At 35.7% G+C, this 25,708-nt stretch overlaps 1 protein-coding gene across 2 annotated transcripts in view; it reads right to left on the bottom strand.

Annotated features, from left to right (window-relative positions):
- LOC150104054 (DENN domain-containing protein 1B-like) overlaps positions 1-25,708 on the bottom strand; it is a 251,038-nt gene that overhangs the window by 103,842 nt on the left and 121,488 nt on the right. For both annotated transcript variants that reach the window (XM_090396720.1, XM_090396721.1), the window contains 2 exons: positions 14,026-14,124; positions 4,057-4,107 (listed from right to left, as the gene is read on the bottom strand). In XM_090396720.1, the coding sequence (XP_090252846.1) occupies positions 4,057-4,107; positions 14,026-14,124 (150 nt within the window). The remainder of the gene's footprint in view (positions 1-4,056; positions 4,108-14,025; positions 14,125-25,708) is intronic.

Below are 25,708 nucleotides of genomic sequence, written 5' to 3'. Positions count from 1 at the left end.
ATGTTAGAGAGAACAGGCAGCCAGGAGAGAGGAGTGCTTCCTCACTGTCCCACTAATTGTGCGCATGGTAGAGTTTAGCTGGGTGTCTATAATGTTAGTGTGTGTACTTCTTTCCCAGACAGGAGCACAATATTCTGCTGCAGAGAAGGTGAGGACTAGTGCAGCCGACCTTAGGACTTCTGCACCACAACCCCAGGTTGTTTCAGCAAGCCTTGAAATGATATTATTTCTGGTTTTAATTTTATTGGAGAGGTTAATGGTGTGATTTTTATAGGTTAGGCTTCTGTCAAGGGTCACCCCAAGGTATTTTGGGCGAGGCTCGTGTTCTACCATTTTTCCACAGAAAAAAAGGTTGAGTTGTCGATTCACCTCTGCATTGTACAGATGAAATACTGAGGACACTGTTTTCGTTGGATTTGGCTTCAAGTACCACTGCTTAAAGTACTCTTCCAGGGTGTTCAGGTCTGTATTCAAGGTTGATTCTAGGTTGGTAAAGGAGGTGGATTGATGTAAGATCGCTAGGTCATTGGCATAGATATACTTGCTCGATCTGGTATGAGGTAGCTCATACATGTAGATGTTAAAAAATATAGGGGATAACACAGAGCCCTGAGGAAGACCGTTGTGAATGAATCTGGGCCTGCTCTTTTTTCTACCAATATGGACCCAGATCTTTCTGTCGGAGAGAATGGAATCAAAAAGTTGGAAAGTTTTTTACACTTTAAAATATTTCTTAGTTTTAGGAGGAGGTCCCTGATCCAGACAGTGTCATAAGCAGATGTTAGGTCAATGAAAGTGGCTCCAGATTTAAGTTTCTTCTGGAAGCCTGCTTCAATTTGAGTTGTCAGGGCAAGGACCTAGTCACAGCAACTGCTTCCTGGCCTGAAGCTAGCTTGTTCAGTCGGGAGTGCTCTTTCGATGAGTGGTGAAATTCTTTTAAGGAGAATTCTTTCAAAGAGCTTAAAGGTGGTGCAAAGCAAGGAGATAGGTCACAGGTTTTTCACATCATTTGGATCTTTCCCTGGTTTGGGCACAGCAATTATTTTGGCTTCCAGCCACAGCTTTGGTAGTTTACCAGTCATGATGATTTCTGAGAAAAGGGCAGCCAGCCATGTTTGGCCATGTTGGCCAAGATGTTTTAAGAACTCAGGGAGTATACCATCCACTCCTGCAGCTTTGCCATTCTTGGTAAGTTTTAAGGCTATTTGTACCTCTTCCCGAGATACTGGGTGTACGAGTACAGGAAGCTTGGGTTCCATCTTCAGGATTTGTCTGGTGGAAGCTTGTACGGCAATTTTCCTGGTAGAGCTGGGATGAATCATGGAGGTTTTCAATAAATGGTTAGCCATTTGATCAGGAGTTATCTCTGTTGTTTTGTGTGTTGTTGGCTCTGCTTCACCTAATTTTCTCAGAAGTGACCAGCTTCTCCTACTAGATGTGATGAAATCGAGTTCATTGATGGTTGAGATCCATCTTTCCTTTCTGTTTTTATCCAGGGTTGATATGAGCTCCTTAGCAATAGTCGGATCTTCAGTTTCCTCATATTTGGCTAGGAGTTCCTCACTTTCTCTACTCCAACATGGGATATATTGTTTTCTGTAGCCTCTAGGGATAGGCTTTTGCTGCAGATTTGAGTAGCTTAACAAATCTAGGATAGCAATTAGGAGCACGGGTGGAAATGCTCTAATGGTTTGCTCAATTTGTTTCTGAAATGCAGTCCAGTTGGACCTGTGGAGATTCCATCTAACAATTGGTGTTCCGCTGATGACTGGGATTGATGTTCCTATCTCTATAATGTAGGACGATGTTGACTATTAGGGAATCTGTTAAGGATGGTTCTGGTTGATGGTAGAGGGTGGTCTTTGGAGTCTTTAGTGACTATGCACAGATCTGGGGTGTAGGTTCTGTTCCATCTCGCTGGTAAAGAGTGCTGTCCTGCTTGGCATCATAATTTAAATACAAGTTATATGTATCCATCCAGTTAGCCAGATTATTACCATCCTGGTTGTTAGAGGAATAGCCCCACATGGTATGATGGGAATTGAAGTCACCAACATAGATAGCAGGGTGAGGAGGAGGAGGTTGGTCCATTTGATCAGGCCAGGATTGCAATGGAGGTTTGTAGACATTGTATATAGTGATATTGTCTAATAGCAATGATAATTCTGATGACAAAATGTTAAAAAAAATGTCAGTTTTCAATAAAATTAAATGAATAAAGCTTTAAAACAAACTTAGGCATTCTTATTTTCCTGAATTTTCATAAACTTTTTCTATGCAATTTTAGGTTTATTTTAATTCATTGCTTCAGTTTTAGAAAATTATGGAATGTATCCCTGATTTTTCAATGTAAGTTAGGAACGTATTTCTGTGGAATGTATCTACCGCATAAAAAGATACCCGACTATAGTTAGGTTTGGTGATGGTATAACATTTACAATAAATAGCAAAATGATTACGAACTATTTGAAAGATGTGACTAAATGAAGGAAGGGCAAAGCATTTCATTCTTTTTCTTATCATGAAGTGTATTTTAGGTTGTTATCTGTTTAAAACATCTTCAGTCTATATCTGTGTATGTTTGGTTTTGCCAAATAGCAAAACAGCATCGCATATAATATAGCCAGACTAAAGCTTTGAGAATGACTGCCTTGATAACTTTTTTCCCTAGTGTTTTATACAGACATTAACCAAAGGGGAAAGGAACCGATTACAGTCTCATCTGGCTATTAAATTTGTATATTTTCCTTTCCATGTAAAATAATCGTCCGCGCGGTTAGCCTAGTGGCTTTGCGCTTCGCAACCATATGCCTGGGGAAGGAGTGTCCTAGGTTCGATTCCCGTCGGAGACGTGAGGAGCTGAAGGATCTTCCTCAGCCATAGCCAAGTTAGCCAGTCTTGGGCGCGGGCAGTAGGGTTTTTTTCCGCCAGTTTATCTGGTGTTTTTCATCCCGCAAGCAGGCAAACCGGCCCCTTGAACACACAGGGATACAGCCAAGAATACCTTGAGGCATAGGAGTGACCATTCTATCCTCGTATTTCGGTTACGAAATCCAAGCATGCTTGGAAGGTTGTGGGCCTTAAAGGCCTGTTAAAGCCATTGGGATAGATAGATAGATGTAAAATAATCAGCATTACCCCCCCACACACACACAACACTCAGAATTTCTCTCTCTCTTCTATTGATATTCTTAAGAAAGAGGTGATAACATAGATGTTAAATAGTAAAACAATTTAGTTATTAATTTTTTCTTTAGAATTGATGTCCTAAACCATGCGATTTTGATCACTTGCCTTTTTGATCCTATTCACTACTTCATCATCCCCTATCCATCCCATGAAAATTAGGCAACCAAATCTGTGCAGAGTCCAAATGTGGCCATATGAAGGACTTAAAGAGGAATAATAATCTCACCTGTATTTTTTTTACAACATCCAAGTAATCCCTTGAGATGTTTTGCTTCCATTTTGCAATATATTCTCTGTATCTGAATATCAATTGCTTTCCAAAGTGAACTTTTTTTTTTGCTTTTTATTTAAACTTAAAGTTAGGATAAGATTACTTTTTTACTTGTGCTAAATTCAAATAGTCAATCATGCTCGAAAAAACAGGTTCCTCGTCTAATTTCTTTTTAACTGTGCTAGTGAATATATCATTATTATCAAATTCCTGATATATAACTTCAAGTGGTTTACATGATAATATATATATATATATATATATATTTATGACAATTCCAAACACAAAAGCATAGATAATCTGGGAACCTTTCTTTAGAGAACAAACACAAAAACTACATTGTTTCCAGAGCAGGCTGCTCAGGCCTCCAGATATATTCATGCCTTGGGACTGGAATCCACAGCCACAGCCTGCATGTTAGAAGCAGACACTATATCCACTTATCGAATTGAGACATCACACAATTAAGAATAATAAACTGATAAATAACAATTCTGTATTAAGTACATTTACATATATTAATTATCTTGAAGAGTTATACTGCACCTAATTAGACTACATCAATGTTACTAATTCAAAACTAATATTTGACTTACCTGAGATAATCAAGAAGGTGCTTAGGAAGAACTGGTATGAAAATATGCTGCCTGAAACCATAAATATTATATTAGTTTAAAATTTCTATGCAAATAATGAATGAATAATACATAAACTGGACTAGCAACATTATTTTCCATTGCTTAAATCCCTTAATACCTTGACCTCCCCTTTCTTTTCTTTTAAATAAACAAGATTTTCAAGTTTCAATAAACATTCAAGTAATTCGGACTTTTGCTGGAATGGAAGAGGTGAAGTTCACTCTTCATCTCTCATATGCCAGCAACATATCTAAAACAAGCTTTTTTTATATATTAAATATTACCTGCAGTAGCAGAGCATTTCAGCATAATTTACATATCTATGAATTTTAAAGTTTACAAAGAAACTGCCATAAAGTAAGCAATTTTGCTTCAGTTTTCTATTTTTATTTTTTTTTCAACTATAGGGGGAAAGGTGGGGGAAAAACACACTTTATTAACAAACAGGTCTGATATAAGCAAAAAAAATGCATAATCAGACATATTGTTTCTAATTTTAGCATAGCAGGCCTTAAGCTTCCAGTAAGTCATACAGCTTTAATCTCCCTTACTATATAACATTCTGTGTATGTATGTACGTATGTACCGCTCCTGCCTTCTCCTACCTTTTATACGTTTATCCACAAGGACTTGGTTTTTTACATAGATATATTCTCCAATCCAAGAGCTATTCACTCATACCAGTCGTCTACGCGTAAGTGTAGTGATAAGTGATTTATGACAGTTTTCTTCTCCTGGTGTATGAGTTCCTATATATCTTCCACTTCTATGCCATAATTCCTTCTTTGCTATATGCACTAGCTGCATTCCTCACCTGTGGCTATCACCAGTGAAGGATTATCTACCACGGCAACCGTACATTCCTGTACCACTACTGACACAGAAATGCAAGGCCCCCAACAACTTCGGACCCGGAAGGAAGAGCAAAGGTCACCGGAGCTGCTGACACGGAAAACAGGTCAGTCAATTCCAAATCTTACACTAATGTTGTATGAAATGGATATATCCAATCATCCCCCAAAACACTGATTTCACACACGAATGCTACATCAGCCAGCAGTAAACTGATTAACGCAAAAATAACTACCACTGTTAGCAACGTCATTTCCTGAGAAAATGGAATTGTTATTTTCGCAACCAAAGAAAACGTCGCAGTAGAAGAGTATTTGATGGCTATCGCCAAAACTGTACCTGCAAAAAATATTACTGATGCTTCCCATGTTGCTGGTACTGTGCAGGTGTATTTCAGCCATATCTCATGAGCACAAATGGTACTGCAAAAAAGGCATCAATATCGGCAATTATCACTTCGAAGCAGCCCCAATACACTGGCCCCAACAAAAGTAACCGTATCAAATGTTTCCCCTGAAATTCCACATCAACTCGTCAGATCCATGTTATCAAGATATGGTTCTATCACAGGAAAAATATGCACATTGTCGGCAGCTATGAAAAAACCCGAATTCGCCCATGTTAAAAGCTTTCGAAGACAGGCATTAATGCACTTTCCAAACAACGACGCACTACACGACCTCCGAAAATTAATCAACACAGACATAAATGGAATAACCTACACTTTCTACTTATCTTCCTCATCACAGTGCTTCTTCTGTCATGAAGATGGTCACATTAGGAAACAATGTCCCTATATTACCAAGGGTTCATCAACAAATATCCCACCCAGAATACGAAACCAGTTGAACAGAACAACATCATATGTGACGAAAATCCATGCATAGGAAAAAGAAAACCAAAAATTCTCTCCCAATCACGAATTTCAGAACCAAGAAAATCCCAAACTGGAAAAGACGAGATTCAGTCAACTAATGAGATCCAAAGCTCTGATAACGAAGTCTCACAGCACAAACAGCATGAAATCACGGATCCTCCCAACAGAGATGACTTGGATGGACAAATTAAAAGCAATCCCCGGACACAACAACCAGAATCACCAACCCAGCCTCCCACTAATTCAAAGCTGAGGGGGAACTTCCCCACACTGAGGGTCCCCTAACCATGAAGCAGCTGTCATCCTTCATACAGAAAGTGCGAGGCTCCCCTTACAAATTAACTACAATCCTTAAATACACCACAAGAATTCCGGAACTAATATCTCAACTTGAGGATCTACACTCAAAATTAAAATGTAAAAAGGGCAGAGCAGAGGTTAACAGGAGTAAGCGAATCTACTACCTGATTAATGGGCTAAAAACACAATATCAGGACCGATATTAGATTCAACCTACAATTAAACTTTCATAAACATAATGTCTTTGAGCCTTTTTTCTCTCAATGCAAGAGGATGTGCCTCTGCTTTACACAACAGAATAGTCCTTGACCAGGTACAAAAACATCATATAGACCTATTACTTCTGAAGGAAACAAATATAAACTCCTCTTCCAAATTATCTAGAAGATGGGCAGAGTGGCCTTATGATGTACATCACTCTGCAACCCAACAACATCATGGAGCAGGAGTCAGCTTAGGAGTACATCATCAATCTTCCTACAAACTAAAAGTGATTGCTGATATACCAGGATATGCCTTGCATGCTCACATAAAAGCACCCAACCATAATACTCTACATGTGTTCAATATCTACATACCACAGCAGGATTCTATGGCATCACAAATCTTGGATTTAATTAAAAAACCATTTTTCCAGCATTGACCAAGAACATATCATAATAGCTGGGGACTTTACTTGACCAAGAAAAAGACAGACTTCAATGTACTGAATATTGTAGCTCATTAATAAACCAACTTCAAACACTGATAAACAATAATGAACTCATTGACGTCTTTCGGCATCAACATCCAGATAAGAAGTCTTACACATGGAGGTCAGCAATCACAGCAACTAACAGACCACTCTACCAAGCACAACTGGACAGATACTATATTACCAAACACACTGTTCCTCTAGTTAGAAAGATCTCACACATTCCTTCCTACATCTCAGATCATTGCTTCGTCAAGCTGCAACTTTCATTATCTTTGGAAGCATCCAAACCAGGAAGCGCCTATTGGATCTTCAACAATACCCTCCTGAAAGATCCAGATTACATTAAAACATACAGGCTGTAATAACCAATCACACTCACTTGAAAGGGGTTACAGAACCAATGAAAACATGGTGGCCCCACCAAAAGTCACAAATAAAATCCTTCATGCAGATCTACAGTCACCAGAAAAATCAACAGAAGAACATTAGAATCCAACAACTTGAAGAACAGCTCAAGTATCTCCTAGAAGAAAGCCCTGAATATCATTCTGCCTCCCAAGCAATGCAAAGACAGGTAGAATTATCAGCAAAAGGTTCCCAACTTAGATCGCGGCATACACAAATAAATCTTTCAGATGCCCCCACAAAATACTTTTTCTCTTTGAAAAAAATGCCAGGCAGCAAAATCCATCTCTGCTAACAGACTTCAAGAAGACAGCATCGCAGAAGATCCAAGTAAAATCACCTCTGAAATCCTACAATACTACAAGAATGCATACAGCACTGCAGGAGCAACCTATCATGCCATTCACGAAATACTGAAAGAATCAATAAAAATCTCTGCAACAGATCGGAAGCACTTAGATAACAAAATCACGCTAGATGAACTGAAAACCGCATGCACATCTTTGCCAAAGAACAAATCTCCTGGCCTCGATGGTCTCACATCAGAGTTTTTCCAAGTCTTCTGGAATCAACTCGGACCACTTCTCCTCAAAACAATGCAAGAAGCCTACCTCAATGGGCTCCCACAATCTGTCACGACCTCAGTAACACGACTGATACCAAAGAAGGAGACCACACGGATATCCGAAACTGGCATCCAATCTCCCTAATTAATACCGATTGCAAAATCATTTCCAAAGTTATAGCAAACCGAATAAAGCCAACACTGCCTGAAGTTATCGGCCAACATCAAACATACTCTGTCCCAGGAAGATCAATACATGATAACCTCCATTTAATAAGAGATCTCATCCACATTGTAAACAGCCAACATGAAAACCTAGCACTTGTCAGCCTTGATCAGGAGAAGGCTTTCTACAGGGTAGAGCACGAGTACCTTTATGAAGTCCGAAAGGCATTTGGCTATGGTCCTCTCATCATTGAAACAGTGCAATTGCTTTACAGAGATGCACACTTCTGTTTAAAAATCAACAACAGGCTCACTCGCACTTTGTGCGAGGATGTCCCCCTCTCCAGACAATTATTCACACTGGCCATAGAACCCATCTTAAAAAGAGTACATGACACCATCATCTCCAAACGAACCAGCATAATAGAGCCACATCAAAAAATTACCCTATCAGCATATGCCAATGACGTCACTGTAATAGTCCGAAATGAAGAAGAAATGACAGTAACCGAGGAAACACACAGACTACATGCACAAGCCTCAGGGGGAAAATTAAATTCTGCAAAAATCACGGACTTGTGGTCAGGCAGATGGAAGTCTAGAAATGATTCTCCGATCGAATGTACCTGGTCAAGCGAAGGACAAAGATACTTAGGTGTGCACCTTGACAACACCAAAATATATAACACACTGAACTGGACACAGCTGCACAACCATTTTAAACAGATGCTAGTAAATGGAACAGCGTTTGTTCCATGTCTTCACTTAGAGGAAGAGTACTAATAGTTAACCAGATGGCTGCGAGTGTCTTATGGCATACCCTCAAAGTACTCACACCTCCTGAAGAATGTCTCCACCACATTCAAAAAGAAATCAAACGTTTCCTCCGGAACAAAACTCACTGGACAACATACTCTGAATTCTGCAAGCCACGCAGCAAGGGAGGTCAAGGCCTGATTTCCCTTGAAAACAAGATCAGATCCGTCAGGATAAACCTCCTCCTAAAGACATTTCAATGCAATCACACGTATGTAATCACCTTCGATTACATCACGAAATTATCCACCAGAGGACTTACACTTTCCACAATCCTCCGAATGGCCAGTCCCGAACCATCTCCTCCTAAACTACCTCATTTTTACAAAGATGTTCTACAGCGGTGGAAAAACACAGAACTTCATCACACACTGACAGGATCAACAGAGTCAGCTGTACTTACAGAACCATTATTTTCGAACAGAAACATAACAAGTCTCACAACTGGCCACCTCTTTCTTTTCCCTATATGGAACTGGGAAGGAATGAGAGTCATAGGGGACCTCCTAACCCAGACCCTAAAGTGGAAAACATTCACAAGCCGTACAATGAAGAACCCAAAAACTGAAAAGCAATATCAACCGATGCAAGCCTCCATTATAAAAGCCTGTCCAGATATCGCTACACCTCAGGAAATCTGTATTCCTTCTAGAAACTGCTTGGGGCCGATATTTCATCTTGTACAATCTGAAGTCTCACTTCCAATTCTTCCCTCCAACTACAAGAAAATATACCACTTCCTCATGTCAGTGTCTCCAACCTCGCCCTTATTATATTCATCCTTAACCATCTCATCTACAAGGCTGCACATGCCACTCAGTTTTCAGTGGGATCTTCCATATAAATCGAAGTGTGCCAAACCACATTCCGACTTACAGTGGAGACTATGGCATAACATCTTGCCAACTCCTAAGCTCTACAAATTTCAGCTAAGAGAAACGGATTTGTGGCTATTCTGTGACTTTTCAGGAACCTTGACACACATGTGACCTGTCCAACAAACAAAGTGATAATAACCTATGCCCTGAATACTTCCTCTAGCACCTGTAACTACGCACACAGCCAAGAAGACTACTGGAATTTAGTCCACACAGAAGAAAACAGACAAAGAATATGCAATTCCCTCTTCATCTGTGCTAAGGCCATCATCTACAGCTTCTACCTAAAACAGACGAGAAATAACCAGCACCCACCCATCACTGAAACTGCACAAACACTCATGTATATCCTCCGTCGGAAACTAAAAAGCAGGCTTTCACTGGAACGTGAGTATTTCACAAAGAAACAAGAACTGTCGCGAAATTCATAGAGGAGTGGAATCCAACTGGTACCCTCTTCTGTATTGACGACGACAATATGCTTCATCTGAAAGATAACTAAGAGTGAAACTAAACTGTAAATTTTGAATTCATTTATTGCTTTCTTTGTTGTATACCCGAAAGGAAAATGTTTCTTTCTCTGTAATATATATACTTATAATATATAAATAGTCCTTGTTACCTATCGTCTAATGTATATTTTAACAAGTTAAATAAAAAATTTTAAAAAATATCTATATATATATTCTCTCTCTCTCTATATATATATATATATAGATTCAATAGATGGTAGAGCTCATCAGACATTTGCAGTTATGCTCCTGCTTCCCCTGATTTTTATATATATATATCTATATATATCCATAAGGAAGTGCCTGTTTTCTTATAGTCATCATCTTTGATAAGAAACATCTATTCATTAAATGTTTGTATGCATAGATATAACATTGTGTGGGGGGAAGGGGGGGGTTACTAGTATTTAGACTGCTTTCAGTTGTAATATCATAGCTTCTCCTATCTATTGCTGGTGTGGTCACCTGAAGTTCCTGATTTCCAGCTGTTGCCTGGAAATCAGAAAATTCAGGTGCCTACAAAAGATTGGGAGAAGGTTGCTTTGTTATGGTTGCCAAAGTACTAGACACTGACTAAAATAATATCAAGCAACTCTTTGAAACCAAACCATTCATTAAAGTCTCAAAAGAATCTTAAGATAAAATCAGTTACTTGGATAAAATATGCAGTATTAAACAGCCACTGCAAAACCTCACTTTGCTCACATCAGAGATTGCTGATGGGAGCAATCTCTGAAAGAAAGGGGGGCAAAGCAATGTGGGGAAATTATTTGAAAAAACCTGGGTTTTTTCAAATAATTTCCCCACAGTGCTTCACTCCACTTCCCTCCCCACAAAAAACCTTCCTTTAACAGCTTAACAGCATATGAAGGCACATCGCCAGAATAAGGAGACAGAAAACAACACCAAAAAAGTATGTCCAAAATTTCTCCTATATTTTTTATTTTTCATATATTAATTTTATAACACTTCAGTAATGACTTAGATTTTTGGGTAAAGAGCCAATGACATAGTAAAAAAAGGGGCACTCCTAAACAAAAGTAGGCTATATTAGCCATTAAAATAATAGTTTATTTTTAGAGGAGTAATATGGGAATTTTCCCAGAAATAATACTTATAACATTAACCAAACTTTCCTAAGATCATCCACTATACACTCTCTACTTTTCTGCCTCATTTTTTTTTCTTAAAGAACTGTTTTTACTTCTAATAGGAAAACAAATATCTCTCAATTCAAAGAACATTCATCAGATCAGACCAGTAGTTGCTATTGAGGAAAGACAAAGTACAGGAAGATAGCTCTAAGAAAATGATGAAAATGATGACTCACTCATGAATAAATAGTAACTGAGGAAAGAAACAGTAGCTATGGCAATGAAACACCACAACAAAAAAGTATCTGGTACACAGCCTGCAAACGGTAACCTTTACATGGATGAAAATGATAAAAGAAAAGACTGAGCCTCCCAGACACAAAAATTAAAAGCAAAATAGGAGCGAAACCAACTCAATCTTGTCGAATTTTATGCTAAACAGAAAGAAAGCATAACAAAGATAATATTCCATATTCTGGTACAATTTCATTTAAATCTACCAATAAAGGATATATAGATACTGAATTTAATGACTCAGAAGATGAAGAGGCTAAATGTGAACTTCTAAATATTCAGAACCCTTTTAACCTGTCAACTGTTATCCTTCACACAGAAATTCTGAGATTCTCTTCATAAAACAATGATTATATATATCAAATACACCATGAGGGTGTCTGAACTGATAATATACCTCCAGGATGTAAAACTAAAATGAACTAATTTAATGAACTAAAAACACATTACCAGGACTAACACAAGAGGAAATGAACTCATAATCTCCCAAATCTAAACTCCATTATACAGTAGTCTCCCTTTATCTACAGGTTCGCTTTCCAAGTTTCAGTTATCCATGGTTGATCCAGGTCTGAAAATATTACATGGAAAATTCCAGAACACAATTCATAAGTAGCATGATGAAATCTTGTGCCATCCTGCTTGAGATGTGAATCATTCCCTTATATAGCATATCCATGCTGTACTACCCACCTGTTACTCACTTAGTAGTCACCTCATTTATCAGATCGATTGTTGTGGTACTGCAGTGCTTGTGTCCAAGTAACCCTTATTTTACTTAAAAATGGTCTCAACGTGCAAGAGTAGTCATGCAGGCAATTTGGATGTGCCAAAAAGAAGCTGTAAAGTGTTTCCTTTAAATGAAAAGATGAAAGTTCTTGACTTCATAAGGAAAGAAAAAAAAATAGCATGCTGAGGTTGATAAGATTCCATTCACATAACTTTTATTACAGTACATTGTTATAATTGTTGTTGTTAATTTCTGACTGTGCCTAATTTATAAATTAAACTTTACTATAGGTATGTCTGTATAGGAAAAAACATAGTATGTGTATATATAGGGTTAGGTACTATCTATGGTTTCAGGCATCCACTGGGGATCTTGGAACATATTCCCCACAGATAAGGGGGGGGGACTACTGTATAGCCAAGCATTTTATCCATAAATAATAATAATAATAATAAAAAGAATGTACCTCTGTTTTATGCAATATCCTAGTTCTTGAGTAAGTGTATTATATTATATCTTGAGTAAGCAATATTATATAGATCTAATCATTTTAAAAGAAAAAAAAATCTATTCTGCATCGAAGGTGTCAGTAAAATAGACAAAGTGTTCTTACGAACACTCCCCCACCTGCAAACTTAAGCTGATCACTGCAGCACAAGACTGTGCTTTGTATGCCCATCTTGAAACACAACCACGGTAGGATGCTCTAATATCAAAAATCTTGAAGTTCATACAAGTTAGCTTTCTAAAATTGATCTAAAAACATGTCTTCGACAAAAAAAAAAAAAAAAAAAACTATGTCTGAATGTGATCAACATTATAACTCATTAATCAACAAATGCATGTAAAGATAAATAATGAAATGATTGGCATCTTTCAGCACCAACACCCAGAGAAGAGGTATCCTGTGCCTGGCAGGTTCCTTTTCCAGGAAGAGTGTAGATATGCACTACATATCCAAATACACTCTTCCTCTGATTGGAAACACACACACACCCTCTTGCAAGATCCACAGCATGTGTTAATTTGATTTCTAACCTTACTTATTCAAAAGAGATAACACAACTCATCAAATTGGCCCAGCATGAAATCAGAAACCTTTCCTATCTACAACTACTAAAAAAAAAAAAAAAAGTCGACTGGAGAACATTAGCAGTAGACAACAGCTGTAGAATTTCATAGACAAAATGTCATCCTATATCCCAATTAGATCCTCACAACCATATAAGCCTGCAAAATCAAGTGACATTAGGCTGCCCTTAACCTGTCAGGTGCTGAACAAAGCATTTTTTCCTCCCTTCAGAAAAAACACCAACTATCAGTCAGCATCTCAGCCAACAGGAATGATAATCTCATAGAAAGGATAACAACCAAAACAAAAACAACCAAACCTTCCTTAACACCTTGGAATAGTGACTATATGGTATGAAATTCTTTATCAAGAACAAATTTCCTGGCCTAGATGGTCTCACAGTCAAAATTGAATAGTAATTTGCTCAAAATATATATACAACTGGCATGTAATTATGCAGAAATCAAAATCTAACTGTTGAATAAATGGAAAATCTCCAATATTTATTTAATGTTCCTAGAAATGCCTTTCAGATAGATAATTTTTCATATTAAAAATAATTATTCTTGACTGAAGATAAATATTTTAATAAATTTATGATTTATTTTGAAAACACACAGTTGCAAAATAAATATATGTTCAGAACTATAAGTATTTAATAAATACTGACCAATGCATTGGATAGATTAACAATTCTATAGCTTGCACACAGGCGCTTAACCTACTTAACCTCTTTGATACAACAAGGATCCTTCTTTCTTGCAGCATACTAAGAAAAATTAAATAAGATATATACATTTCATTTAAATAATAAGGCACACCAGAAAAGTTATCTGAATATTAATAAATTTTAGAAAATACTTATTATATAAGTATTTTTCTTACTTCTCAAGGAAAAGGCAAAAAAAGTTTGTACTTGTGGAAAATTTTTAGCATGTCTAGGTCAGCAGTAATACACACACCTCTGAATCAAAAAATTAGAATAATCAAAGAAAATGTGTTGAATGATATGCAATTCTAATTCATTGCATAGAAAATAATTATTACCAAATATAAATACATAAAAATGTAATATAAATTATAAGAAAACTGTTATTTGAACACATTCACAAAATTAGAATAATTTTTAATCTAGTTCAAAATATTAGAATATTCCCTTTTTTTTTTTTCAAATTAAGGGGATATTAAATCCTACATTATTTCAAAGTCGAATAAGAAAGTCAAAGATAGGAATCAAAGAGTTTCATGCCGAATATAACAAACTATAAAAGTTTCAGCAGACTGTAGCGTAAGCTAAAGCACATAGTTCAACACTAGGGCACTCGTTGGAAAGGTGGGTAAAGTTCTGATCACTATTCTTAGTATTACCCATAATGTAAAACACATCTCCTAGGAGATGTTTGATGTTATACATTATGATGGAAGGTCACTACCCAGACCGGTTTCGACCTTTATTGAGGTCTCATCAGTGAATAGGTAGACCAGCTAATACTGAGGTTATAGCAAAGAGAACTTAATACTTTGCTATATGAGTTGTCAAAAAGGTGCACCCATAAATTACTTACATAAAGAGCCAATAAGGATTCATTGAAATAATGTGGAATTTAATATCCCCTTAATTTAAATAACGTTACATCACCGAAGTGAAGCCTATTGGCTCTTTAAGTAATTTATGGGTGCACCTTTTTGACAACTCGTATAGCAAAGTATAAAGTACTATAATTTCAATATTACCTGGTCTACCTATTCACTGATGAGACCTCAATAAAGGTCAAAACCAGTCTGGGTAGTGACCTTCCACCATAATGTATAACATCAAACATCTCCTAGAACAGTGGTGGCGAACCTATGGCACGCTTGACAGAGGTGGAATGCCCGAGAATATTGCTGTCACATCAACGATTTACATGTGATATCCTTTTATACGCTTATAAATTATTCAGCCTTTTTTTTTTTTTAATTGTTACAATATGTACAAGTTAAATTTTGTTTTGCAGGAGAGAGCAGCTATGAAGATATGAATTTGATTGATGCGGTATTAACAAAAGATTACGCGACCCAAAGACAAATTTTGAGTTGAAATGCTAATTCTCTTCAACCAAATTCTATAACATCTGCAACTGTCAATAACAACATTCACTATATATTTCTTAGTTTTAAGACATCCACGACAGGGTGTCGTTTATCATTCTGACAGAACTTCTCATTACTGGGAGACTCTACTCGCACAAAGTTTCAACCCATGATTGGTTTTTATTGCCTTGTTTGCGTTTGAGCTAGAAGGGGAACTCACACAAGCATTATATGGCATGTTTCAATTCATGGAAGAATTTTATTTGAAGTCAGCCTCTGTGATCTGTCATAATGACATCGAGAATTTCAAATGCAATCCAACAAACGCTCATGTAATTGAAAAATTGGACAATAGTTTTAGTTGGATACTGTGTTTCCAGTGCAACATATGGTTTTGCTTGCCTATACAGCGTAGTTTTTGTAAAGTGAAATCTGGGGTACCAGTTATATGCGACGGCAAGTTATATTCAATGGTAAGCATTCGTGACAAGTCGACATCCTTCTGCTGTTTCCCCTGCTCCACTGACTTCTATGATGAGTTACAATGCATAAATATTTTTCTTACTAGTTTTTTTTTTTTTTTCGAACCAACATGTGATTCATTAGTTAGGCGCCGTTTTTATTCCTGCTGTCTCTAATTGCACTATTTGTTGAGAAATATATTACACAGATTGCAAAAGCCTCTGTACCTTATTCAGGGATATAATAAAACTATTTTTTTTTCTTGCATCTACACTATATAATGGTTGTTGGGGAGGGCATGTAATTTTTTGTCTGGGAGGTATATATGCAAAACCTTTCAATATTTTTTTTCGTAAAGTGAAATGTGGGGTACCAGTTATATGCGACGGCAAGTTATATTCAACGTTAAGCATTCGCCGACAAGTCGACATCTTTCTGCTGCTTCCCCTGCTACACTGACTGCTATGGTGAGTTACAACGCATAAATATTTTTCTTAGTAGTTTTTTTTTTTTTTCAAACCAACATCATTAAAATCAATTTAATAATACAATAATCAATTTTAATACTGAATAATATCATAAATTTTTTGTGATCAGAATGGGATATGTCATTGAAACTTACCAGAAGTTAATTTAATGATGTTGGCCTGGGGAAACTACAATATTGTAGCATTAGTTCTGTGATTGATAACTAATCTGAATGCGTTTTATATTTGTCGACATGCTACCGTATACATTAAGTGTATTAATACTCTTTACGATTATGCCATAATTAATTATTAATACTTATTTACTAAAATAAATAGCCAAAAGGTTTCACATCGGCGATACAAAATTTAAGTGGATATTAAATCCAACATTATTTCAAAGTCGACTACAGAAACTATACACGTTTCTTGTAAAATTTGACCAGTGATATTATGGGAATACACTCGCCGCCATTCTACAAGTTGCCTTAGCCACTAGAGCAACTGGTAGTATGGCGGCAAGTGTATTCCCGTAGTTCACTGGTCAAATTTCCCACGAAAATTTTATAGTTACTGTAGTCGGCTTTGAAATAATGTTGGATTTAATATCCACTTAATTTATATAATAATAATACTTATGTTAGTTTAATGTATGAACTTCAAAAAAATGGGAACGGTATTTATGAGTAAGTTTGTTGGGACTGAGCTCTCTAATACAGTAAGAATAAATAAAAATACAGTCTATAGAAAAAGAATTGAAAACGACTGATCATTAGGATTCCCTGACTTTTCCCTTTTCTAATTGCACATCCATTCATTATGCATTTCGCATCACGCATCCGCCAGTAGGCAGAAATAAGCAGCGCCAAGTGCATTATTGTTGTGTATGTGCACTTTGTTTTTGCTACTGTAAATGGGAATTATAAAAATAATTTAATTTAGGCATATAATAAAATGTTGATTTTTTTTTTAAACTATAAAAAGTGCATTTAAGTTGTGAATTATTTTGTTACAGTTCTACCGAACATGGCTGACGAAAATAAAAAACGAAAATTATCACATTCAAGCAGTAGAGAGTTCCAAAGCTGGTGGACTGAAGGGTATGGCATGACTAATAAAGACAATAAAGCAATATGCGTTTTATGTTCCAGGACAGTTGTGTGCAGAACGTTGTCAGTAAAATGGCATTATGAGACAAACCATAAATCGCTCATTGAGAAAAGCAAGGACAAACAGAAAGAATTTATTGCTCGGGAAATTAAAAATAGGAATATCCAGTCAACAACCCTAATGCAATTTAACAGCATTTGCTCAAATATAACTGTTGCTAGTTTTTTTGGCTCAAATGTAATTGCTAAACACAGGAAACCTTTTAATGATGAGGAATCTATAAAAGAAGGATGTTTAAAATGCACACCAGTTCTCTTTGAAGATTTTGAAAACAAGGAAAAAAATTATTCAAAGAATAAAAGATATGCCTTTTGCTAGAAACACGGTGAAAGATAGAATCATAGAAATGGCTAAAAATATAACTCATCAGCAAAAAACAGATAAAATCTTCCGGTTTAATTTCTCTTTGTCTTGATGAGAGTACTGACATAACCAGATCAGCTCTTTTAGCAATTTTTATTCGTTATTGTGTTGGGAATAACATCAAAGAAGAATTGATAAGTTTAATATCATTAGCAACAACAACAAAAGGAATAGATATTTGCAACACAGTTGTAAATGCACTTGCTGAAAGAGATATAGATCCCTTCAAAATTGTATCAGTAACTACTGATGGTGCTCGCAGTATGACTGGAGAGGATAATGAGTTCAATTTATTTACCAAACGTATTGAACATTCAGTTCTGAGTTTTCATTGGGCTAGTTTCAAGCCACTGGAAGATATTATGAGCATTGTAACAAAGTTGGTCAATTTTATATCGGCACGTGCTTTAAATAAACGAAATTTTATAGAATTATTAAGTGAGGTAAACTCGGTGTACAATGGTTTACTTATATACAATATCTGATAGTTAAGTCATGGAAAGTTCTTCAAAGATTTGTCGAGTGTTTATATGAAGTCAGAATTTTTTAACATAAAGAGAAAATCATTGAAAAATACAATCAATTAATGAACATTCGAATGGCTTTCAAAATTAACGTTTTTTACTGATTTGTGTTTACATTTAAATGAATTAAATGTTAAACTGAAAGGTGTTAACAAGACGATTATTGTCATGTTTGATTTAATCAAAGCATTCAAAGCTAAATTACCAATTTTTAATCGTGACGGCATTTCCAATACCTTCCGATATTTTCCAAATACAAAAAAAGTCTTTGCAGATCTAGAATCCCATGAAAAAGCAGATCAAGTTAAATTGACAAAAGAGTTAGTCGATAATCAATGAATTTTCTTCAAGATTTACGCAGTTTGGGCAATTTGCAGAGACATCAAAATTTATTTTGCATCCGGACACAACATCAAGAGATAAACTCAATTTGGAGATTTTCAAGTGGCTGAATTTGGAAGATATAGAAATGCAACTAATCGATTTTTCTATATGGAAACAAAAGTTTATCGGTTTGAGAAATGACTTGGAAATAATGGAAAATGATCGATTATTGGGGGAAATTAAAAAGAATGAAGAGGAGGAAATATTGAGAACTTGGAATGCCATTCCTGAAACCTTTTGTTGTGATGGCTATATTATAAATTTTCTCCTCTACATATGCTTGTGAGTCATTAATTTTTTAAATGAATTTTATAAAAGACAGTTTAAGAAATAGAATGACTGTTGAATCTAGTTCTGCGTGTGTATTACTAAAAGTGACAAAATATGAACTTGATATAAAGCATTTGGCATCTAATGTACAACAGCAAAAATCTCATTAATAAATTGATATTGATAAATTGATAATAGGTTAATACTGATTTGTATACGACAATGTGTATGTCAAATTATGTGTTCATTATTATGAAATTCTATATTAATTTTTAAACTTGTCTCAATAAAATTCTGCAATTAATTTTGTATTAATTAATGTTAATTAATACAACAAACCGGCACGTCAGCAACTCGATTTGTAAACTTTTGGCATGCAGACATAAAAAAGTTTGCCACCACTGCCGTAGGAGATGTGTTTTACATTATGGGTAACACTAAGAATAGTGATCAGAAACTTTACCCATCTTTGCAACGAGTTGCCGTAGTGTTGAACTGTGTGCTTTAACTTACGCTACAGTCTGCCGAAACTTTTATAGTTTGCTATATTTGGCATGAAACTCTTTGATTCTTATCTTTGAGTTTCTTGTTGGGCTTTGAAATAATGTGGGGTTTAATATCCTCTTAATTTAAATAATGTTACATCGCCGAAGTGAAGTCTATTGTTTCTTTATTTAAGTAATTAGAATATTCCAAATTTTTCCGATTGGTTTTGAAGAGAGCATAGAAATAGCATATATTCCAGCAGCTGCTGGACTGACTCACGCGTGAGGAATCATTTGTGTCTGGATTTCAGTTAATCATTTACTAAACATGGGTTGAATAAGTGACATATCAGAAGCTAAGAAGTTTCGTATGGTGTCTCTACACAAAGAAGGCCAAACTCAACAGTTTATAGCTAAGGTATTCTCAAGCAAGCATGAATAGAGTATTGAGACAGTATTCTAATAACCAGTTTTCAAAATAATCACTACAATAGCAATCGAAAGGTAGTAACTACATCAAGAGATGAGAGAAAATTGAAGAATATTGTGAAGAAAAACTGCTTCTGAAACGTAAGGTATTTTTACAGGAGATGGAGAGAACTAGGTGTGAATGTGACAAAATCTAAGATGTTGAGACGACTTAACAAATTGGGTTTAAAATCACATGTGCCTAAGATGAAGTCGCTTATGACTTCCAAGCAAAAAGGCAACTAGAGTGTGATGGTGTAAAAGATTGTTGTGGGGTCATGAGGATTGTAAAAAGGTACTTTTTAGCAAAAAGTATGTTTTGTGTGTACCATGGTCATCAAGGGATATGTGCTTGGCATCTTAAGCAAGAAGCATTTGATAAAGAATGCATGAAACATTCGGTTCGGTGAAATTTGAAACCTCTGTCATGGTATGGGCTTGTATGACAGCAGAGGGTCCAGGTAGACTGTGTATTATGTACGAAAGAGTCGATTCCAAAGTGTACAAAGAAATTCTTGAGCATTTTATGTCACTGGCATCAGAAGATTTCAGCAAAATTCAGCTTCTTGTCACACTTCCAAGACAACTATTAGATGCCTCAAAGAAAGGCAAATCAATGTAACCCCAATAAGAATTTGTGAGGCATTATGAAGAAATGTCTTTAAGAAGTTATCCCAAGTATTGGGACAACTTCTTAAATGAGAAAAAAATGAACTTGTTTCTAGTCTGCAGACCATATGGGCATGTTTTGATAAAAAAAGACTGAACTGCTAGTAAATAATATGCCCCAACCATTTACAAACTGTCATAAAAGCTAAGGGAGATATACAACAAAGTAAAGTACTAATTATCATGTTTCCCTTTGACTGTAATTTTTGGGCATTTATTTTCACATTATTCTAATATTTTGAACCATGTTAAAAATTATTCTAATTTTGTGAATGTTTTCAATAACAGTTTTCCTATAATTTATATTACATTTTTATGTGTTTACATGGTTATATAATATACGAAGTACATAGATTTAGATTATGCTAATTCATATTTGGTAATAATTATTTTCTATGCAATAAATTAGAATTACAAATCATTCACCACCTTTTCTATGATTGTTCTAATTTTTTGATTTGGAGAGGTGTGTATCTGTGTGTACACATGTGGAGTGTTGCAATCAGCTTTGGGAATGCTGCTAGTTGCACAGGCTTGCAGTTATACCATATAAAACTGGATAGTAAAATATCTCAGTGGAAACAAAAACTATATCAGGATATTTAAAATTAGAAGTAATTAAATGTACTGCAACATATGATCAAAAAGAGTACAATAGCTAAGCTATAAATTATACAGTTACTTTTACTACCACACTCACAACACTCACATTGGAATAAGTATTAGTATTATTTCTGAGTCTCTGTGGCATCAGAAGCCTCACTGTAGGAAGCCAAACTCAGAACGATCACAATAGATATACTTAGTTCTGAAAATATTCAGTATCAAAGCATTAACCACCCATCCACTTTCGAAAATCATTTTGCTCATTCACTACTTGGCATGCAAAAAAATATCCTTTGACGTTCTTTACTACTATATGCAATTTCCTGCTATATCTATCTGACAGGGTCTTCTCACCAGCTTGCAATGTCTTAATCATATCAGTTCTTTTCATATACACCAAGCTTTGCAGAGCATATTCCCTTATTTTGTTCTCATCGTCAACATTCCAGAGTCCTAAGACAGTCACTTGGCACTGCATATTCTCTCCCTTTCTCCATTTCCTTATCATCTATACATCTAAGCAACCAGATCTATGCACAGAAATCCAGATATGGTCTGATTAGTATGTGGTACATTGAAACTGCTAGTTCCTTATCCCCCTCTCATGATAGCAATTTTCTGGATAAACTGTAGAACTTTTACAATAAATATTAAAAATTAATATTTTTCAAAGTAGACCATCTAACATGAATCCTTTTTAACTATTTTTAGTTTTTCTTATGTAGATTAGTTTATAGACCACTTTATCCACTGATTTTCATTCAAGTTTAGTTTAATCATCAAAAAAATTGTAAAGTTAGGCCTTAATAACTTTCACAACTGCATGATTGAGAAGTGATCGTGATGATATATATATCTTTCAATGAAAATAAATAAAATTACTAAAAGCAAGAAGTGTTCTATAACATGAATGGTTAAATTCATTGTCATCTTCTGAACACTTATGGAGTCTGTTGGGGAAAGCACTGCTCATATCACCTAAGGATCCCATATGTCCCGGTTTTATTACTTCTGTCCCGGCGTCCCGATATGTTTAGTTTGGGACACTAAATGTCCCAGATTTTTTAGAATATAAAAATATTAACATTTCTAATAAGAATGGCTGCACTGCATAGTTCAGAAAGCCTGGACTGAGGGACGAATTCCCGATGATTGGAGTAGAGCGCTCATAGTACAGTTCGCCCACCACTTCTAGGTCCCTTCTTGGCTTTGTGCCAAGAATAGTCGATTCATGCTGAAGGGGAGAAAGAAATGAAGGATGTACGAATTGGTCGCCAACATGCGAAATCACGTGCTTTCTTGTCTGTCGCTGTACTAGTACTAGCTTAATTTTTGTTGTTCTCTTTTTGCATTATTTTTTTATTATTAATTTGTATGATGGATCCAGTACAGTCAACAAGTTCTATTGTTACACGTTTCAGTAGCTCTTGCAAAAGAATATTGAATAATGTGCTGACATTCTGCGAAAAAGAATCGTCAGAAGGCCGTCTTCTTGTTCCCCTTTCTCAAGTCATAAAACGTGCAAGTGCAATTGCGGGTGTATCGGGGTCGACTGTTAAAAGAATTCGTAGGGAATCAAAAGGTGAAGGTAAGCCAAAATTTAAATCTCCAAAAAAAAAAAAAGCGCCAGAGTAAAGAAAACAATCGAAACCGTAGCTTTGAATGATTTTGATGTAGACGTTATAAGAAGAGCTTTTCACGAATTTTACGTATTCGAGAAAAGAGTGCCAACTGTTCCGAAATTGATTACTGTGCTTAAAGAAAAAATTAATTTTCCTTGGAAAAGAGAAACTTTAAGGAAAATACTTCATGAAATCGGATTTTGTTTTAAAAAGTCCCAGAATAAAAGGAAACTTATCATGGAGCGAAGTGACACTGTTTTATGTAGAACGCAGTATTTGCACCTATTAACACTCTACGTACATTTTTCCAACTGTTATACAAGCAAAATAGTTACACTTTAAAAACAGCAATGTTTGTAAAAGAAAAGCTAAATTTTCTGACCTGTAATAATAAACAAACTCAGTTTGTTTATTATTACATCCCAGAAGATAGAATGATTACCCTATTATCGGAATGGATTCTCCTTTTTCTGACATGCGCAGTAGTTTCGAGGGACCTCAAATCGGTGGGCGAACTATACCCATATATAAAAAGGGAAATAAAACTGAATGTGAGAATTACAGAGGTATTTCCCTACTGAGTGTTCCTGGCAAGATCTATGCAAGTATACTTGAGAAGCAGTTGAGAGGAATTGTGGAAGAAAAGCTTGGTGAAGAACAAGCTGGATTCAGGACAAATAGAGGCTGTCAGGATCAGATCTTCACTTTATGACAAATAGTTGAGAAAGCATGGGAATATAACAAAAATCTGTATTTAAGTTTTGTCGATTTGGAAAAGGCATATGACAAGGTGCCAAGAAAGAAGCTATTCAATACGCTGCAGTTATATGGTGTCAATGGGGCATTATATCAAGCAATACTTAATCTTTATTTGAGTTGTAAGTCAGCAGTTAGAATTAAAGGAAGTACAGGAAGATGGTTTAATGTTAAATCTGGTGTGAGACAAGGATGTACATTATCCCCTCTGTTATTCATTATCTATATGGATCACATTATGAAGGAAAGTAGTATTAAACGTGATATCAAAATTGGAGATGTTAATGTCAGCTCTTTGCTTTATGCGGATGTTATACTTCTAAATAAATCTGCTACAAGTCTGCAAGATTCTCTGACTAAACTGAATAGCTGTTGTAATAGATATGGTATGAAGGTCAGCAATAAAAAGACAAAGACAATGAAAATAGGCAGAATCATTGAAAATGTCAACTGTGTTGTGAATGGAGAACCTGTTGAACAAGTAAAACATTTCAGCTACTTAGGCACGATTTTTACTGAAGATGGTAAATTAAATATAGAAATAGACAACAGAATCAGCAAAGCTGGTATGGTGGGAAGTCAATTGAATAAATTCATATGGAATAAGAGAGAAATTAGTCGGAACACTAAATTAGCTGTGTACAAGACAGTGTTCAAACCAGTTTTAACTTATGGATCTGAGAGCTGGGTCAGAAGTAAAACACTTGACCAAAGACTAGAGACCACAGATATGAGAGTCTTGAGAAAGATTTGAGGCGTGAACAGATGGCATCAATGGCAATATCATATTAAAAATGAGGATATTAGGAAAGAACTTGACACTGTCAGCATCCAGGAATGCGTTAGCAGAGCTAATCTCAGGTGGTATAATGGGAGAGGAAAGATTAGCAAAACAAGTGTTCTCTGCCAGGTTGGCAGGAAAACGACCCAGAGGAAGACCAAGATATAGGTGGATTGATACGGTACAAAGTGCGTTAGACGACAGAAATATAAGATCTGATAATGTTGGAGTCTTGACAAGTAACAGACTGATTTGGAGGAAAATTGTAGATAGGAAGTTAGTAATGATGTAAATTTTTCATGTAGTAGTGTCATATCCTGTACACCCCTTGAGGGTATATGGCAGGAATTTGATGATGATGATGATGATGATAAGAATAAGTACAAGTCGTAATATTTTTGGGTGCTTTTAAAAATGTTTACAAAACAAAAAGCAGAGACATATTTATTTTGTAGTTTGGTGAATTACCAGAATGTTAGAATTTTGGGAAAACAATTTAGTTCCATACATTTCATTCAGCTGGAAAAAAGAATGTCAGAATGAGGGAGACAGTCGCCCAACTGTATGTTTAACTAATTGCAACCACGGCATCTATTTCGTTCGTCTGGTCAGCCGTAAATTTTTAGCAATCTTTTGTCTCAAGCTTAGTTTGCATAGTGTATGATATCCGATGGTCCAAAATGTTTCTCATTGGTCGACATGTTTTTGTTTTGAATATTAACGCACCACGATAGTTCATTTTCTTTCAACCAATGAGAAACATTTCAGACCATCAGATGCTGTACGCTATGCGAACTAAGCTTCACGCGTCAGGTGCTCAACTGTTTTTATATCGCTACAGGGTATGTGATATAACCTAGTTTAGAACTGTCATTTCGTATTCTTGCATTCTCGTATTAACTGTGAATATTGTATTTTTTAAATTAATAAAGTTATACCGTTTGTTACAAAATGCCCAAAAGAAAGTGTAATTTCAATGAAAAATTGAAGGATCTTTTTCCTTTCATTTTCATAACAAAAAGCAGTGATTGTGATGATAGCTCAAGAGTGAAATGTAGCGTGTGCCATGCAGAATTTAACATTGGCCACGGAGGTAGAATATCTTTATTCTATGTCTTTATATTTCATATACTTATTAATGTTTGATTTAAGTGTTAATACTTGAACATGTTTAAGTATTGTCATCTGTGTTTAAGTGTTGTTATTAGAATTCTATTTATTTGACATATATATAAACATTTGTTATCTACATT

The sequence above is a fragment of the Typopeltis vanoorti genome, chromosome 8, assembly GCF_054136105.1.
Source record: "Typopeltis vanoorti isolate ZY-2024b chromosome 8, IOZ_Tvanoo_1.0, whole genome shotgun sequence".
In the NCBI taxonomy this organism is placed as follows: domain Eukaryota; kingdom Metazoa; phylum Arthropoda; class Arachnida; order Uropygi; family Thelyphonidae; genus Typopeltis; species Typopeltis vanoorti.
The sequence above is the reverse complement of the archived record's forward strand: the minus strand, read 5'-3'. Positions and strand labels throughout refer to the sequence as shown.